The sequence below is a fragment of the Capricornis sumatraensis genome, chromosome 4 (genome assembly GCF_032405125.1).
Source record: "Capricornis sumatraensis isolate serow.1 chromosome 4, serow.2, whole genome shotgun sequence".
NCBI lineage: Eukaryota > Metazoa > Chordata > Mammalia > Artiodactyla > Bovidae > Capricornis > Capricornis sumatraensis.
This window is the reverse complement of record NC_091072.1, coordinates 93,989,985-94,007,279: the sequence shown is the minus strand read 5'-3', so window position 1 is coordinate 94,007,279 and position 17,295 is coordinate 93,989,985. Positions and strand designations below refer to the sequence as shown.

Sequence of the window (17,295 nt, the reverse complement as noted above, 5' to 3'; positions counted from 1 at the left end):
AGAATAATTTATTTACCACTGTATAGTATTCCATTGTATTTTTTTTTATTATTGGTGAATACATGAGGTGTTTTCTGTTTTTTTCCATTAAAAACAGTTCGGGTATGAATATTTTGAACATGTGCTTTGCTGCAGGTGTACAGGAGTTTCTCTCGGATATACACACCTAGGAGTAAGGATGTCTTCAACCTTGCTACATACTGCCAAACTATTTTTGAAAATGGTTGTAAGGGCAGTCCAGTGGTTAAGATCCCATGCTTACACTTCAGGAGGCAAGGGTTCGATCCCTGGTCAGGGAACTAAGATCCCACCCACCACAAGCAGCCAGAAAATAAGAAAATGGTTGTAGGGCTACCCACTCCCACCAGCCGTGTCTCAGCCTTTCAGTTGTATGTAGTCGTCAACACTTGTGTTTATCAAATATTGTCTTTGCCAATACTGTCAAGTGTTTAATGGTATCTCATTGTGATTTTAATGTGCATTTCTCTGCTTACTGATGAAGACGTTTTAAAACATAGTATATTAATAGAAAACTTCTGGTATGGTAAGGGTAGGGGGGTATGATAAGACCAACAGATCAGGAGATGGTCGCCATTGAAAAGATAATCTGATGCCCACAGTTCCTAAGAGGAGGGGACACATCACACCTCAGGGGGCCAGGGAAGGCACCAGGGTCAGACGGGCAGGAGAACAATTGGCCAAGAGTTTTTATGGTGGTTTCCACAGGAAGGAACAAGCAAGGCAGGGTAAGCAGGGTTGGGATTGCCTAGTTTTAATAATTTCAGAGGGCTCTGTGGCTGTCTGTGGTTGGTACCTGGCCATGAAGTGATTGGGGCAGGGAGATAGTGGCCTAAAGTATGGGAGCCCCAGAGAGGAAGTGGCTGGAGTATGAGCCCTGGATTGGTTGGTTTGCATTTGAGAAGCACATTCCAGATGAGTTGTTTACTAGGAATTTGCCAACCCTGGAAGGGACAGTCCCTCCAGGGGGGGCAAAGCCCCAGAGGTCATACTATGGAAAATGAAAAACATGGTTATTACAGATACACTAATTTTTGTATGTTTAGATTTATTTTTGCAAAATTCCTATCAAATGTTTTTCCATCTTAGGGCCTATTTGCCCACTGTTAGTTTCTCTGGGCTTTTTTGCTTGGTTTAGTTTACTTTGGTTTGGCTTTGGTTTTTCCTTGTAAAAGTTTATGAAGCTGGATCAAGTCCTTTATTGAGTATCAGTTCAGTTCAGTCGCTCAGTCGTGTCCGACTCTTTGTGACCCCATGAAACACAGCACGCCAGGCCTCCCTGTCCATCACCAATTCCCAGAGTTCAGTATATGCTTTGCAAATATTTTCTGCTCTGTAGCCCATCTTTCATGTGTCTATTATGTCTTTTGCCAAACAGAGGATCTTAATTTTAAAGGAGCTGAATTTACCCATCTTTTCCTTCATGGTTGTTTCACTTTGTGTCTCCTTAAAGAAATCCTTATCCTTCTGTGCCTTGATGTTAATGCAGAAGTTCTTCTATAGCCTCTTTTAAATCCTTTCAGGTTTTGTTTTTCACACATAGGGCTTAATTCTACCAGGAATTCATTTGGAGGTATGGTGTGAGGTAGGGATCTGTGCCTCTTTTCTCCATATGGATGCGTAGCTGTCCCCACTGTCCCAGCCTTAATTGTCCTTTCTCTACTGCCCCACACCTTAATCATAAGTCAAGTGTCCTGTCTGTGTGAGTCCATTTCTGGTCTCTCTTTTCCGTGGGTCTACTTGTTTATCCCTACACTGCTGTCTTCATCTTGATACCTTTTAATAAATCTCAATGTTTGTCAAATCAAGACCTCTCACTTTGTTCCTCTTAACAATTCTTTGCCTTTTGCAATTTCACTTAAATTCCAAATTCAGGTTTTCAAGTTCCTAGAAACAAACAAGAAAAAGCTAAAAACCTATTGAGGTTTAGATTGCAATGGCACTGATTCTACATATATTAACATGGAAAGAATTGATATTTTTATAATATACAGTCCACAAACATCTTTCTAGTTACTTAATGTCACCCAATAAACTTTTATACGTTTCTCTGTAGGAATCATTTTTTTCTCTAACTTCTTAAGTTTGATGTTTAACGTTACTTTTTGACATTTTTAATATGAACATATAAAGCTGTCAGTTTTTTCTTAATACCTCTTCAGCTGTAAGCATAATCCTTTTATTCTCTCTTTAACTATGACTAACGTGCTTTAAACTTATTCAGTTTCATTTTTGATTATTTTTCCTCCCAAGTTCAGTTCACTTTCATACCCGCTTGGTCATTTGCTCTTTACTCATAATACTAATCCTTTCTATTGTTTTAGATTATGTGTCTAATTATTCTAAAAAGCTGAAGTCTTCCTGGATTTGTTTTTGTTGGCTTTTGTTCATCTGAGTCTTATTTCCAATGTGTTTTATATATTTTTTACATATTTCTTAGAACTTTATGGAATTCATTTACTTTGAGATAAAGGTATGTCCCTCCAGAGAGGGTTTTCATTTACTTCTGCCTGGGGCATAACCAGCTTGGAACCACAGTAGATTTTTAGTTTGAGGTTTTTTCAGGCCACCCAGGTAGTATCAACTTAAAATGCAAACCTGCCTGAGGGCTAGAATGTGATTGGGATTCTGAGGTGATTTTTTTTTTTTCTCCCAAGCCTTCAGATAGATTTTTTCCCTTAAATTCAAGGTCAGGGTGGTTACATCTATGGAGAAGTGTGGAGAGTGAGAAGGGAGGAGAATTTCAGAACTAGAAATCCACTGTGACACTGAGAATTTGATACTTGGTGGGGCTTAGAGTCTCCATACTGGGCAGCCCCTGGACCTAGTCTTTTGTTTAAAATAAAGCTTAAGTTAACCAGGCAGGGGAAACTGCTCTCAAGGCAAACTCTGACTTACATATTCTAGTGTTCATAATTCTGGTGTCCTGTTTAAGTCCGTAGATTCCTTCATTCATCAAGTTTAGTCACTTACGAAGTTGGGTTTTTTTTTAATCCAGCATTTTTAGTTGATTTCAGCAGGAAGGTTATCAAGGTGTCTAGAGTCCACCCTCTGCTTTAAAAAAAAAAAATTGACATTTTTCAGAAACTTATGTTGGAAGAAACTCTTTGAAGTGACAGCTTCTATTTCTGTGGGGTTGCTTTTGAAAGTCTCTGAGCCCACCCTCTGCCATTCTTTTCTCCTTTCTTTTGTCTTGAGTTCCGTTTCTCTGTAATTCATTCCTTTTTCACTGGTGACTTTTCTCCGTGTTTCCTTGCTTGTCTCAGTGGCAGGAAAAGCCCATGACAGAGCCCTAGCCATCTCTCTTCCCAAACCTCAGTCTCACCTCTGTACCATCTGTCAGTTCTTACCTGTTCTTACCTCTTGGCTACAAAAGAGAGCTCTGTGTTTGAGATAACATTTTGATCTTGTTCACCTGATAGTGCTGGAGAGAAAAGCATTGCTTACAAAGAACAGATGTTCTTGCCTGCAGCCAGACTCTTCCTGTAACTAAATTAACCAGAGTATTGATCTGTCTCTTTGATCACCCAGGTATTGCATTTTCTTCCCTCTGTCACGGTATCACTAAAGAGAGTAACTTCTGTTTCCAAAAGAGAGACTGTCACAGAACAAAATCATCATCTCCAAGGGCAGGGGTAACAGATGTAGCAGAGACAGTGTCAGGGACAGCAAGGTCCCAAAGGGATAGTGTGATATACTAGCACTTTGTATAAAATTACAAAAAATGGAAATCTCTTGCACAAAATTGTAATAGCCATGTAGGAAAATGAACTTATCACGTTCACCCTCATTGTTGTTATTGGTAGCAGTAGCATTCTGCTAAGCCTCTGCAGGACTTTAAAGGGCTGTGTGACCCTACATGAAAGGGGCGTGGTGCATCGCCATGCCCTGAGATTGATTTGCTCTGCAATGACTAGACTGAGACGTGTATAAATAGCTTATTGATTGACACTTGACTGTGAAATTTCTCTCATGGGAGTAGAAAGAAGTCAAAATAATGAAATTGCTCAGAATTACTAGTTGATGTAGTAAGATCACCAATGAAGTATACTTCTGATTCATCTGGTCATTCGTTCATAATGTCTGTACCTTTGAACGAAATAAGCAAAGTCTGATCATCTTGCTGCTGTTTCCAAAAAGAAAGAGGTAATCAGCATAGAGGGCATGATGATGAAATTATGATAAAATATGTACATATATATTAAACAGTTTTAAATGGCCCTTGGCCAGTGATGACAGTATATGATTGAATGGCATTAAAGAACATGAATAGCTCTCTCTTCCCTTTGACAGATACATGGGTTGTGTACTTTGTTATGCTATTATGTTTCCATTTTTTCAGTAAAACTGTTTAACCGTGTGGGTGTAGCACATAAGAATTTGCAGACTGCATATCATGACGCTCTTTTCAATCAATTGGCATGCTTTCATTCCTCCATGAATGTTTATTTGTGTCCCTTACACCACAGGTATGTTTATTTCTGACCCTCAGGGAGACCTGGGGTGAAAAATTTAGTATCTGTCATCTCGGTTCAAGCAGGATTTACTTTTTATGTGCAAGTTTAGAACAAAGTATACAGTCAGTCCCAGAGTTCTATTTCCTCCTCTATGAGCAGACTTGTGGATATTTAATAAAACTGCTATTTATATTAAAATAGTTTCAGGATAGAATAATGGAGTGTTAACATATGATCTATAAGTTATTGTCAGTTGTTTAAGAACTTAAACTATTGTTTTAAAATTATTTTTACACCTACCTTGTTGAGAAGTATACCATGTACAGATTATAGTGTTTGATTCTTCCATATGAATTATTATTTACTTAAGCATCTACTTATCTACTAGCAAAGGATGGGACTTTTTTTCTCTTTATTTTAAATATAGAGCAGAAATTCACCCTGGTCCTTCATAGAAGATAAATCCTAGGCTTTTTCAATATGTTTGTTGATTTTTATGTTCATGCTGTCCCAGAGAATGTTTGCATTTTTCAAGTGAGAAAAAAGCTTAGCTGACTATCCAGAGATTTCATTTGTAGTTATTTCATATAACAGATATTGAAGATATTAAACTTTGGGAAGAGATTCACTCTTTTAAATGAAAAGGTTTGTCACCAAGGGAAATAGAAGATAAGAAGTTCCTGACAAAATATTTGACAGGTTTTAATCTATTATGTGTACATATATTCTAAAGCATTTCTAAAGCACCAGCACACATGTTCAGGTTTTAACAAACGAGGTTGCTCACTGCATAGAGTCCTCTAAGCATAATACCACTTGCGCTGACCCTTTTTTGTTCTGTTTCTTATCGATTAGAAGTTGACTCACCTGTTGTTGGGAGCAGGGATAAGGATGGGGTGATGGTGAGAGAGGAGAGAAAAGACCCCGGAGCCACCAGTTCTGGGCTTTTGGCAGTAACCTGAATCACAAAATGCAACTCTTGTTGTTTTGAGTGGTTTGTCCTCTTATTTGCCTTCAATATTTGTGGTCAGAATTAAAATAGAGCTGAAATTCCAATTCTAGGCCCAGAGTTTGATATCTCTTTTCAACTTTTGATTTTGAGATCACTGTAGATTCATATGCAGCCGTAAGAAACGCTACAGACAGTTGCCATACACCTCCTGCCTCCCCACTTCCCCCCAGTAGTAACTAACATCTTACATCACGGTTGCTACTATCACAAGGACACTGAGACTGATACACTCCATCCACTAGATTCACATTTCACCAGCTTTACATGCACTCACTTGTGTTGTTTACTTAGTTCTACACAGTTTTATCACGAAAGTAGATTTGTGTGACCACAGTCAAAATCAAACAGTTGCATCATAGGGAGCCCTTTGTGCTACCCTTTCATAGCCAAAGCCATTTCCTTCCATCGCTTCCCCCCACCCTAGCCTCTGGGACTCACTAATCTATCCTCCATCTCAGTTATTAGGTCATTTCAAGTATGTCATATGAATGGCCTTGTGCAACATGTAACTTTTTGAGGTTGGCTTTTTCTCACTCACCATTATTCCTTTCAGTACCCTTTGATCCTAGAAGATATTTTTGAATCTGGTCTCTTAAGTAGGTATGCTTGTTTCACAAATAATATCTAGAATTTGGTTTCGATACTAGAAAAAAATAAAGTTGTCTTTACACTTGTTGATAAGATTTGATAGTGCCAAAAAAATACCGAAGGAACTTAAATATATTCAAACAATATTTAATGTGATGATATCTGTAAACTTGTTTTTAAAATTGGCAAATAAAGCATAAACTTCTAGAATAGTGACTCTTATGTGTTATAAATAGTATTAACATGTTGCCTGGGAACGTCATCGTCAAAGTAATATTGGAGCTATTGCAGAGAACAGTACAACCCAAGGAGCCATTTTATATAGCACAAAGTTTTAAATATTTTTATTAGACTGTCATGATCTCTGTAGTACAAGGCTGTAGAAATTAAGATCGAATTTTCACTTTTTCTTTGCCTGAGAAACCGATGACAGAAAGAGAATGCTTTTCTTTATCCCTTTTAACAGCATTGTTTTCTCATCGTCTTGATTTGTGACCTTGTTCTGTCTGGTTATTAAAATGACCTTGTTTCTCTCTAAAGCCTCATATAGACCTTTCAGTGAGTGTATCATGCCTTCCTGACAACCCTGCCCACACTGTTTTCTGGTGTGTTCTTTGTAGAATGTGAGCCAATAGAAGCGATAGCCAAGTTTGACTACGTTGGGCGGTCTGCCAGAGAATTGTCCTTCAAGAAGGGTGCTTCCCTACTGCTGTATCACCGCGCATCGGAGGACTGGTGGGAAGGAAGGCACAACGGGATTGACGGGCTTGTGCCCCACCAGTACATTGTGGTGCAGGATATGTGAGTAGCGCCAGCTTCCATCACCTGAGTGCTCCCAAGAGAAGACTCCAGCTGTTGTTCTTACATTGTTCTTACCTTGGTCTTGTGAGAAAAGAGAAGGGATTACAGAGCGAAAACTTTCTGATCTGGGCTCAGTTCTTCACCTTGCTGATGGAAAGTGAAAACCTGTTGGCCGGGAAGTACTGTTAGCAAGGACCCATGCTCTCCCAGCAGGTCTGGAGCAAGGACTAGTGAGAGATGCCTTCTGAAGCTTTCAGGTTCTTAGAAAAATACCCTGTGCAGAGGCTAGTTTTAGGAGCTGAAGTGGCATGGCTAATTCCTAAAACAGTGGTACCTCTTCCTTTGGTGTCTATTTTAATTCCAGTTTCTCCAAAGGGAGGCTACTGACTTCAGGTCTAAAGAGAATCATCTCCAGGCTTCTTTTTTAATTTTGCTTATGAGAAAGCTCTACTTTCAAAAATACTTAAAGTGGTATCTTCCCATGTGGTCTTAATATTAAGTGAAAGAAACAAGTTACAAAATAACATGTACAGTATAATCTTAATTTTGTGACTATGGTATTTCACAATACAGCACCAATTTACGAACAGCTTTTCAAGGAAAAGAGAAAAAATATCACATAAATGGATACAGTGATTGATTCAGCCTAATTTTAAACTGTTAAAATGTCTCTCAGAATCCAAGAAATACTATGTGTGTGTGTGTGTGTGTGTGTTATGCAGACATACAGTCCTAAAGTACACAAATGTATAAATATATACAGTAAATACTATACATACATACATGTGGACATTCTTATAGATAGATATGCCAGGCAGAGAAGAAAAGCAGAGAAAGATATCTTCTAGAATTCAAAAAGTGGTTTTCTCTGGATGTTATATTATGGGTGATTTGTCATCTGAATTTTCCAGTTTACCTGCCATGAAATGATGCTATATTTATAGTGAAAAGAAGCAAGTTAGGTTAGTAAGAGAAAGACTTACATACAGAAATGCCATCACTTATTCTTTTGTCCCCATTCATCAAGCAAAAGACCCTCACTCTTGATTCTTACTGTCTCAGGGATGATACATTTTCAGACACTCTGAGCCAGAAAGCCGACAGCGAGGCCAGCAGTGGGCCGGTAACTGAAGACAAGTCTTCATCCAAGGACATGAACTCCCCAACAGACCGACACCCTGATGGCTATTTAGCCAGGTAGGTGGACCCCCAAGCCTCCACTTCTTCAGGGGTTCTGAGGAGCTGTGGCATCCACAGCCTTGCAGAATTATCCAGTGTGACAACCTCTGCTATTCTCTCTGTCTAGACAAAGAAAAAGGGGAGAGCCACCCCCTCCAGCAAGGCGTCCTGGCAGGACCAGTGATGGCCATTGCCCCCTCCATCCCCCACATGGTCTTTCCAACTCCTCAATTGACCTGGGGTCCCCAAGCCTGGGCAGTCATCCCCGGGGCCTGCTGCAGAACCGTGGCCTCAACAACGACAGTCCTGAGAGGAGGCGTCGGCCAGGCCACGGCAGCCTGACCAACATCAGCCGCCATGACTCCCTCAAGAAGATCGACAGCCCTCCTATTAGAAGGTCCACTTCATCAGGGCAATACTCAGGCTTCAACGACCACAAGCCGCTGGACCCAGAGACAATCGCTCAGGTAGGCTGCTTTGAAGGGAATATTGCATGCCAAGTACCAGGGTATGATGAAGGAGGCATTACAGGAGTTACTTTCTAGAGCCATATCTTTTGTATAGAACCAACTAAAGACAACAGGAATTAGCTCATTCTTTGAGGCCATTTGTTCATCCTAAAGGAAATGAGTCCTGAATATTCATTGGAAGGACTGATGCTGAAGCTGAAACTCCAATACTTTGGCCACCTCGTGCGAAGAGCTGACTCATTTGAAAAGACCCTGATGCTGGGAAAGATTGAGGGCAGGAGGTGAAGGGGACGACAGAGGTTGAGATGGTTGGATAGCATCACTGACTCAATGGACGTGGGTTTGGGTGAACTCCCGGAGTTGGTGATGGACAGGGAAGCCTGGCGTGCTGCGGTTCACGGGGTTGCAAAGAGTCAGACACGACTAAGTGACTGAACTGAACTGAGGCCATTTGTTACAAGAAGGGCCCAAATATTGGGTTGGCCAAAAAGTTCATTCTAGTTTTTCCGTAATATCAGGACGAAGTTTTTGGCCAGCTCAAGGTACTGGGCTCACAGTGATTTAAACAGAGACATGGCAGAAATGTAAGACCCAGGACAGTCAAACCCATCACTCCTAAATGGCCAGAAACATTCAGAAAAAAAGAATGAGGAAAGAGTAGCCCTCCCAGATCTTGAATGTATGCTTGAGCTAGTAAAACAGACAGATCAAGGGAACAGAATGAAGAACTGTGAAACAGAACATTTTTAGTGTATGATGGTGACCCTTTCAACTTAGGGAATGAAGGATTAGTCAATAAAGGAAGTGAAAAATAATGGTTGGCTGTTTGAAGAACAACAAGTCTAGCTACTGCGTCACTCCTGAATGCACGTGTATCTTCACTTCCCAACAGTGACTGCAGAGAAGGGTTTTATAGTTTTTTTTCCTAATGATTAGAATTGATAAAGTGTAAGTAAAATAATATTAATGGATTTTTCCATCATTCTACCATTTTTTTCCTCTGGCTCTTTTTAAAGCACAAGCCATCAGAAAATATATGTATGACAGAAAAAAAAAACTGAATCACTATCCTGTACATCTGAAACTAACACAATATTGTAAATCAAGTATACTTCAATGAAAAAAAAGAAAATGTGTGTATGGCCAGTGAAAAAGGAGGTGAAGGAGATTCAGGGTTTGCCATTAGAGTAATCTTAAAGTGTCTTATAGCTATCACTGAAGCTTAAAAAAGTGAGTGAAAAATTAATGAAACAAATATGGGGAAGTATTAAAGATGGGTCATTTTAAATAAAGAACACTCCAGGAAACCTGCATTTTGATATGACAAATTTCCAAGCTATTTTCATTGTCCTGACTAAAAAGAATTTTGGAAAGCAATTAGATTACATGGAGAGTTCAATGTATTTTTTACAAAATTAATCCATTGTTAAGTGCACAATAATTTTTCAGCAAAAATCAAAAAGGATTTTAACCTTTTTGGGTTTTTGTCTGTTTTAAAGGCAATGCAGAGTCCTTTGAGATGTATTTAGAGCCAGTGATATTTGACTATAATTGAATTTAATGATTTGAAAAATCCATAACATCATTGCTTATAAAAAGCATATGAAACACTATTTAGGTTAGAGAGACATGGAATTAGGAGCTTAATAGTGGAAAGGCATAATAAGGTCTACTTTAACCCTTTCGCTTCTAGAACCAGGAAATCCTTTAACTGTAAATCGTAAAAACAAAACCTCAACAGATAAACCAGGCTCTGCATGTTTTCTCTGGGGCTTATACTTGTAAAAAACAAATCCATATATTTAGCATCAAATGGAAATCACATATGAAAATAATCACTTGTAAAGTGATGTCATCCTCACAAAATGGCTTCCAGCTGTATCCTTTATTTATCTTTCCATCTCTCATCTTCAGATTTTCCCATGAGGATAAGTGAGCCTGCCATCATGGTATTCATACCAAAAACACACAAATTCTTTCAGTAAATAAGGGGAACCCCTGATAGGCTTTTTTAAAAATGCAACTTATCCTTATGTGATCACTGGATCTTTGTTTATTCATTTAGCGAATCTTTATTGAGCACTTACTGTATGGCAGCTCCTATGATAGACGTTATAGGCAGAGTTAAATCAGTGGTCAGTCGCTACATGAAGGTACTTGTAAATCAGTGGAGGAGGTGGGTGTGGAAATCAATTCCTGCTCTCCAGAGCTGCAAGCTAATGCTCAAGGTCAGTGGAAGTCCTGAAAATGTAGAGAAGGGGCATTTCAATCACACTAGTTCAATGGCCCTCTACCTACCTCACACAATACTCATGTGTGTATGTGAATAAACAATGTAAAACAGATCCTCTTAACCTTTTTTTTTTAATTTAGTTGTTTTACAATGTTGTGTTAGTTTCTGCCATAAAGCAAAGTGAATTAGCTTCACATATACATAAATCCCCTTTGTCACCAGTGAGCACTGAGTAGAGCCCCCTGTGCCACACAGTAGGTTCTCACCTTAACCTTTTCTAAGTGTTCAGTTCAGTCCAATTCAGTCGCTCAGTCATGTCCGACTCTTTGTGACCCCATGAATCGCAGCACACCAGGCCTCCCTGTCCATCACCAACTCCCGGAATTCACTCAAACTCACGTCCATCTAGTTGGTGATGCCATCCAGCCTAAGTGTACAGGTCAGTAAAGTATTCACATTGCTGCGTAACAGATCTCCAGAACTTTTTCATCCCGCAAAACTGAAAGTCTGTACCCATTTGAGAACAATGCCTATTTTCCCCTCCCCCCAGCTCAGGCCCTAGCCACCACCATTCTACTTTTTCCTTCTGTGAATTTGACTACCTCATATAAGTGGAATCATGCAGTGTTTGTCTTTTTGTGACTGGCTTATTCCATTTAATACCTTCAAGATTTATCCATATCATGGCATACCTTTTTAAGGCCCGGTAACAATCCCTTGTACATATACAGCACATTTCACTTTACCCATTCCTCTGGCAGTGGCGCACATTGGTATACACTTACCTTTTTACAACAGATACTTTATAATTTCCCCTTTATTATCTGAAATAAATGGATAGATGATATACCTAATTTTTAAAATATATATATATAAAGCCCTAAATACAATAAAAAGGAAAAAATAGAAATATTAAAACAAATGTATTTCAGTTAATGATTAACTAAACTAGAAGCTGGGCTTCCCAGGTGGTACCAGTGGTAGAGAACCCACCTGCCAATGCAAAAGATTTGAGAGATGCAAGCTCAATCCCTGGGTCATGAAGATCCCCTGGAGGAAGGCATGGCAACCCAGTCCAGTGTTCTTGCCTGGAGAATCCCATGGACGAGGAGCCTGGAGGGCTGCAATCCATAGGGTCAGACACAACTGAAGTGACTTTAGCACACATGCACACTAGAAGACAAATGAAATAGTGAGATGCTTTCACTTACATGTACACTTACCATAAATACAATTAAAACTGAACATTGAGGGGCTTCCTTGGTGGCTCAGTAGTAAAGAATCTGCCTGCCAGTGCAGAAGACATGGGTTTTATCCCTGATCCAAGAAGATCCCACATGCTGCGAAACAAGCCTGTGCACCACTACTGTTGAACCGTTGCTCCAGAGCCCACAGGCTGCAATTAGTGAGCCCATGTGCTACAGCTGTTGAAGCCTGCATGCTCTAGAGCCTGTGCCCCACGACGCGAGAAGCCGCTGCAATGCGAAGCTGGCACACCACAAACGGAGAAAACCTCAAGGAGCAGTGAAGACCCAGAACAGCCATATGTGAATGAATCTTAAAAGTTCTTAATGTACATTGAAATGAGTATTAACTAGTCTCAACTCAGTTTCCACAATGGTGTTCCCATGAGTGATATGATTTTTGAAAGTGGTGGACCATCCTCTGTCAAACATGCTAAGTCGCTTCAGTCGTATCCCAACTCTTTGCGACCCTATGGAATGTAGCCTGCCAGTCGCCTCTGTCCATGGGTTTCTCCAGCAAGAATACTGAAGCGGGTTACCATGCGCTACTCCAGGGGATCTTCCCTGCCCAGGGATTGAACGTGTGACTCTTTCGTCTACTGTATTGGCAGGCAGGTTCTTCACTGCTAGTGGTCATATAGTTCTAATCAAAGCAGAGTATAATTTACATGATGGTTTCATTCTTAGAAAACTCAACACTATAAAATATATATATATATAAGAAAAGAGTTAAGATATATAAGATAGGTATCTAAGAAAGAGTTAAGTTCTAGACTCAGATTATTATAAAAAAAAATTTCACCTACATAAATGTCTGGAGGATATTAAAAAGTTGAACAAGATCTGGGACAATTCATTGCATGTAAATTATCCAAGATACTTGCAAGATATCCAATACCTCTGCTCATGAAATGCCATCCAGTTATTTTAACATTTAAAAATACACAACATACCATATTACAGAAATGCTTTCTATGGAGCAGTACCACTAGCATTGAGACCTACTGAACAGAAGCATCAGGGGAGGCTTGGAGTGACTTTTGAAGAACTGATAGAAGTTAGCCAAGTATATAATATGTGCTCAAAAATTATTTGTTGAATGAATGAAAAAAATGTGATTTTTCATGCCTATTCACTTTTCTTAAGAAATCGCTGGTCTAAATTTAAGCCACCTTTTACCATAGATTGAAATAGAATTCTATATAAGATGTCAGCATGTAAGGTCAAAACCACCAGAAGACTGCCAAGTGCCTCAGAATGGCCAGTGCTTGCTCTGTGGCTCCATGAGCTGTCGGAGCCATTTCATCTGTCTCCTGCACCTTCAGAGTCACAGTAGTTATGTGAAATAGCATTGAGTTTATACACATTACACACTGCTGTTAAAACAGCCATGCTTTTTGCTAGTCTGCTTGCTTTGAAGTATGTGAGTTTCTGTGAGGCTTAAAAAGAAGACAGTAGGGAAAACCACTAGACCATTCAGATATGACCTAAATCAAATCCCTTATGATCGTACAGTGGATGTGACAGATTAAAGGGATCAGACCTGGTAGACAGAGTGCCTGAGGACTATGGATGGAGGCTCGTAAAGTTGTACAGAAGGCAGTGACCAAAACCATCCCCAAGAAAAAGAAATGCAAGAAGGCCAAGTGGTTGCCTGAGGAGACTTTACAAATAGCTGAGGAAAGAAGAGAAGTGTAAGGCAAAGGAGAGAGGGAAAGATATACCCAACTGGATCCAGAGTTCCAGAGAAGGAGAGATGAGAAAGCCTTCTTAAATGAACAATGCAAAGAAATAGAGGGAAACAATAAAATGGGAAAGAAAGACTAGAGATCAAGAAAATTGGAGATAAAGGGAACATTCATGCAAGGATGGGCACAATAAAGGACAGAAATGGTAAGGACCTAACAGAAACAGAAAAGATTAAGAAGAGGTGGCAAGAATACATAGAAGAACTGTACAAAAAAGATCTTCACAACCCAGATAATCACGATGGTGTGGTCACTCACCTAGAGCCTGACATCCTGAACTCAAGTGGGACTTAGGAAACATTACTACAAATAAAGATAGTGGAGGTTATGGAATTCCGGCTAAGGTATTTCAAATACTGAAAGATGATGCTGTTAAAGTGTTGCACTCAATATGCCAGCAAATTTGGAAAACTCAGCAGTGGCCACAAGACTGGAAAAGGTCAGTTTTCATTCCAGTTCCAAAGAAGGGCAAGGCCAACGAATATCCACACTACTATACAGTTATGCTCATTTCACATTCTAGCAAGGTAATGCTCAAAATCCTTCAAGGTGGATTTCAGCAGTATGTGAACTGAAAAATTCCAGATGTACAGGCTGGATTTGAAAAAGCCAGAGGAACCAGAGATCAAATTGCCAACATTTCTTGGATCATGGAGAAAGCAAGGAAATTCCAGAAAAAAACATTTACTTCTGTTTCATTGACTACGCTAAATCCTTTGTGTGGATCACAACAAACTGTGGAAAATTCTTAAAGAGATGGAAATACCAGACCACCTGACCTGCCTCCTGAGAAACCTGTATGCAGATCAAGAACCAACAGAACTGGACATGGAACAACAGACTAGTTCAAAATTGGGAAAGGAGTACGACAAAGCTTTATTTTGTCACCCTGCTTATTTAACTTACATGAAGAGTACATCAAGCGAAACTCTGGGCTGGATGACTCACAGGCGCGAATCAAGACTGCCAGGAGAAATACCAACAACCTCAGATATGCAGATGATATCACTCTATGGCAGAGAGTGAAGAGGAACTAAAGAGCCCCTTGATTAGGGTGAAAGAGGAGAGTGAAAATGCTGGCTTAAAACTCAGCATTCAGAAAACTAAGATCATGGCATCCAGTCCCATCACTTCATGCATATAGATGGGGAAACAATGGAAACAGTGACAGACTTTATTTTCTTGGGCTCCAAAATGACTGCAGATAGTGACTGCAGCCATGAAATTAAAAGATGCTTGCTCCTTGGAAGGAAAGCTATGACAAACCTAGATAGCGTTATTAAAAAGCAGAGACATTGCTTTGCCAACAAAGGTCCGTCTAGTCAAGGCTATGGTTTTTCCAGTGGTCATGTATGGATAGTGGAGGACAGAGGAGCCTGTCATGCTACAGTCCCTGAGGTTCATAGAGCCAGACACAACTTAGCAACTGAACAACAACAACAATATGGGTTCTGTACATTAGTATTAATTATCAACTTCATCTGTGTCTGATTACTTTTTTCCAGTTAATTATTGAGTTATTGACACACAATACTGTACATAAGTTTAAAGTGTACAACATACTGATTTGACTTTTACACATTATAAAATGATTAGCACAGTGGGTTTAGTGAACATCCATCATCTCATAGAGATGTAAAATTAAAGACAGAAAAAAAATGATTCCTTATGATGAGAACCATTAGGATTTACTCTCTTAACCACTGTCATATAGAGCCTACAACAGTATCAATTATCATGTTGTAAATTACATCCATAGTACTTATTCATCTTATAACTGGAAGTTCATTTCTTTCAACTGCCTTCATCCAGTTGCCCCAACCCCGCTGCCTCTGGAAACCACAAATCTGATTCCTTTCGCTATGAGTTTGTTTTTGAAGTATACTTGACCTGCAGCGCTAATTCTTATAACACAGTCTGTGCTGATGTGCTCAGTTGAGGCCGACTTTTTGAAACCCCATGGACTGTAGCCCGCCAGGTTCCTCTGTCCATTGAATTTTCCAGGCAAGAATACTGGAGTGGGTTGCCATTTCCTTCTCCAGGGATAACACGATCTAGTGATTCCACATTTCTATACATTTCAAAATGATCGCCATGATAAGTCTAGGTTACCATCTGTCATTTGTTTTTCAACAGGATATCGAAGAGACAATGAACACTGCTTTGAATGAACTCCGAGAACTGGAGAGACAGAGTACAGCAAAGCATGCCCCCGACGTGGTGCTGGATACCTTAGAACAAGTGAAAAACTCTCCCACCCCCGCCACCTCCACGGAATCGCTCAGCCCTTTGCACAACGTTGCCCTCAGGAGCTCAGAGCCTCAGATCCGTCGGAGCACTAGTTCCTCCAGTGACACGCTGAGTACTTTCAAGCCTGCGGTGGCCCCCAGGATGGGCGTGCAGCTGAAGCCCCCAGCCCTTCGGCCGAAACCTGCTGTTCTTCCAAAAACAAACCCGACCATGGGACCCGCCCCGCCTTCCCAAGGTCCAGCAGACAAGTCCTGCACAATGTAACACCCAACTGAACGTGGCCATCTGGGGTGACGATTAAAGAGAGAAGACGGATTAGTGACAAAAGTCAACGATCCATAACGTGCATTAGTCGTGTGCTTATAACTGGAGATCTTTTGGCTTTTCTATGTTTTTGAATGTAATGTCTAAGATTAGCTAAATTAACACGGGCATTTGTATTTTGTAATTTCTTTTTTTTTTTAATAACTGGACATATGCCATTTTAAAGACAATAGAAACACTTAGACTTACTTGAAAATCCAATGCTGCACCGTTTGTAATGAACACAGCACCGCTCTGCCCTGCACACTGCACAGTGCTTCAGGCTTAGTGTAGCCCGGTGAGTCAGAAACACCGGCCTCTCAAGGCAGGAGAATCTAAGTAAGTGCCAGGCCCTGGAGTGTAGCCTGTGTTGGTCGGTGGCACTTGGGGTGAGGCTGAAAGGTGACAATGGTATTGTTTAGTAGCTGACAGTGAGTACCTCTGATCTCATGCAGCGGGGCTGAGACCAGCCCTTGCTGCATACTTGCTGTTGTCACAGTGGGCTGTTCCCAGTGGGATTTGCAGCCCACTGCCCAAATGAGTAGGATTGTCTTATTCCTAACAGTTAAATCTTAGCAGGGGGGCGCTAGACCTCTGCAGTTATTGCGCCAACTAAATCTGGGAAAGAGGAGGGGGACAGTCCTCCAGAGCTCCTGCTGGACTCTTTCCCTGAGCCTGATCAGGCCCCAGGAGGGTTTCCAAGTTCATCCGCTGCATTTAGCACAGACTAGAACAGTCTAATTTTCAAGACTGTCTGGTTACCCTATTCTATCCACTCCTTCAGAGATCTGTTGTTGCCTAGAAAATAACTTCCAGCTCCCATGAAGCCCTGTGTTTTCCTCTTCTGCAATGGAGAAAGTGCTTGGTTCACCTGGCCTTCTCTTCCCCTGACTAGAGGATCTGGGTTCCCCTAAACATGCTGCAGAGGCCTGTTGATCCTAAATTGAATCCCCAGCTTCCCTCGCCAGCTGTCTCTTCAAGCTGTGGTCTAG

The 17,295-nt window shown here is 40.5% G+C and overlaps 1 protein-coding gene across 2 annotated transcripts in view; it reads left to right on the top strand.

Moving 5' to 3' along the window:
* Window positions 1-16,457, top strand: part of SRGAP1 (SLIT-ROBO Rho GTPase activating protein 1) — a 293,215-nt gene extending 276,758 nt beyond the window's left edge. For both annotated transcript variants that reach the window (XM_068972150.1, XM_068972149.1), the window contains exons 19-22: window positions 6,696-6,876; window positions 7,939-8,073; window positions 8,183-8,522; window positions 15,887-16,457. In XM_068972150.1, the coding sequence (XP_068828251.1) occupies window positions 6,696-6,876; window positions 7,939-8,073; window positions 8,183-8,522; window positions 15,887-16,264 (1,034 nt within the window). In that variant the 3' untranslated portion in view covers window positions 16,265-16,457. The remainder of the gene's footprint in view (window positions 1-6,695; window positions 6,877-7,938; window positions 8,074-8,182; window positions 8,523-15,886) is intronic.
* The last annotated feature ends 838 nt before the right edge of the window (window positions 16,458-17,295 follow it).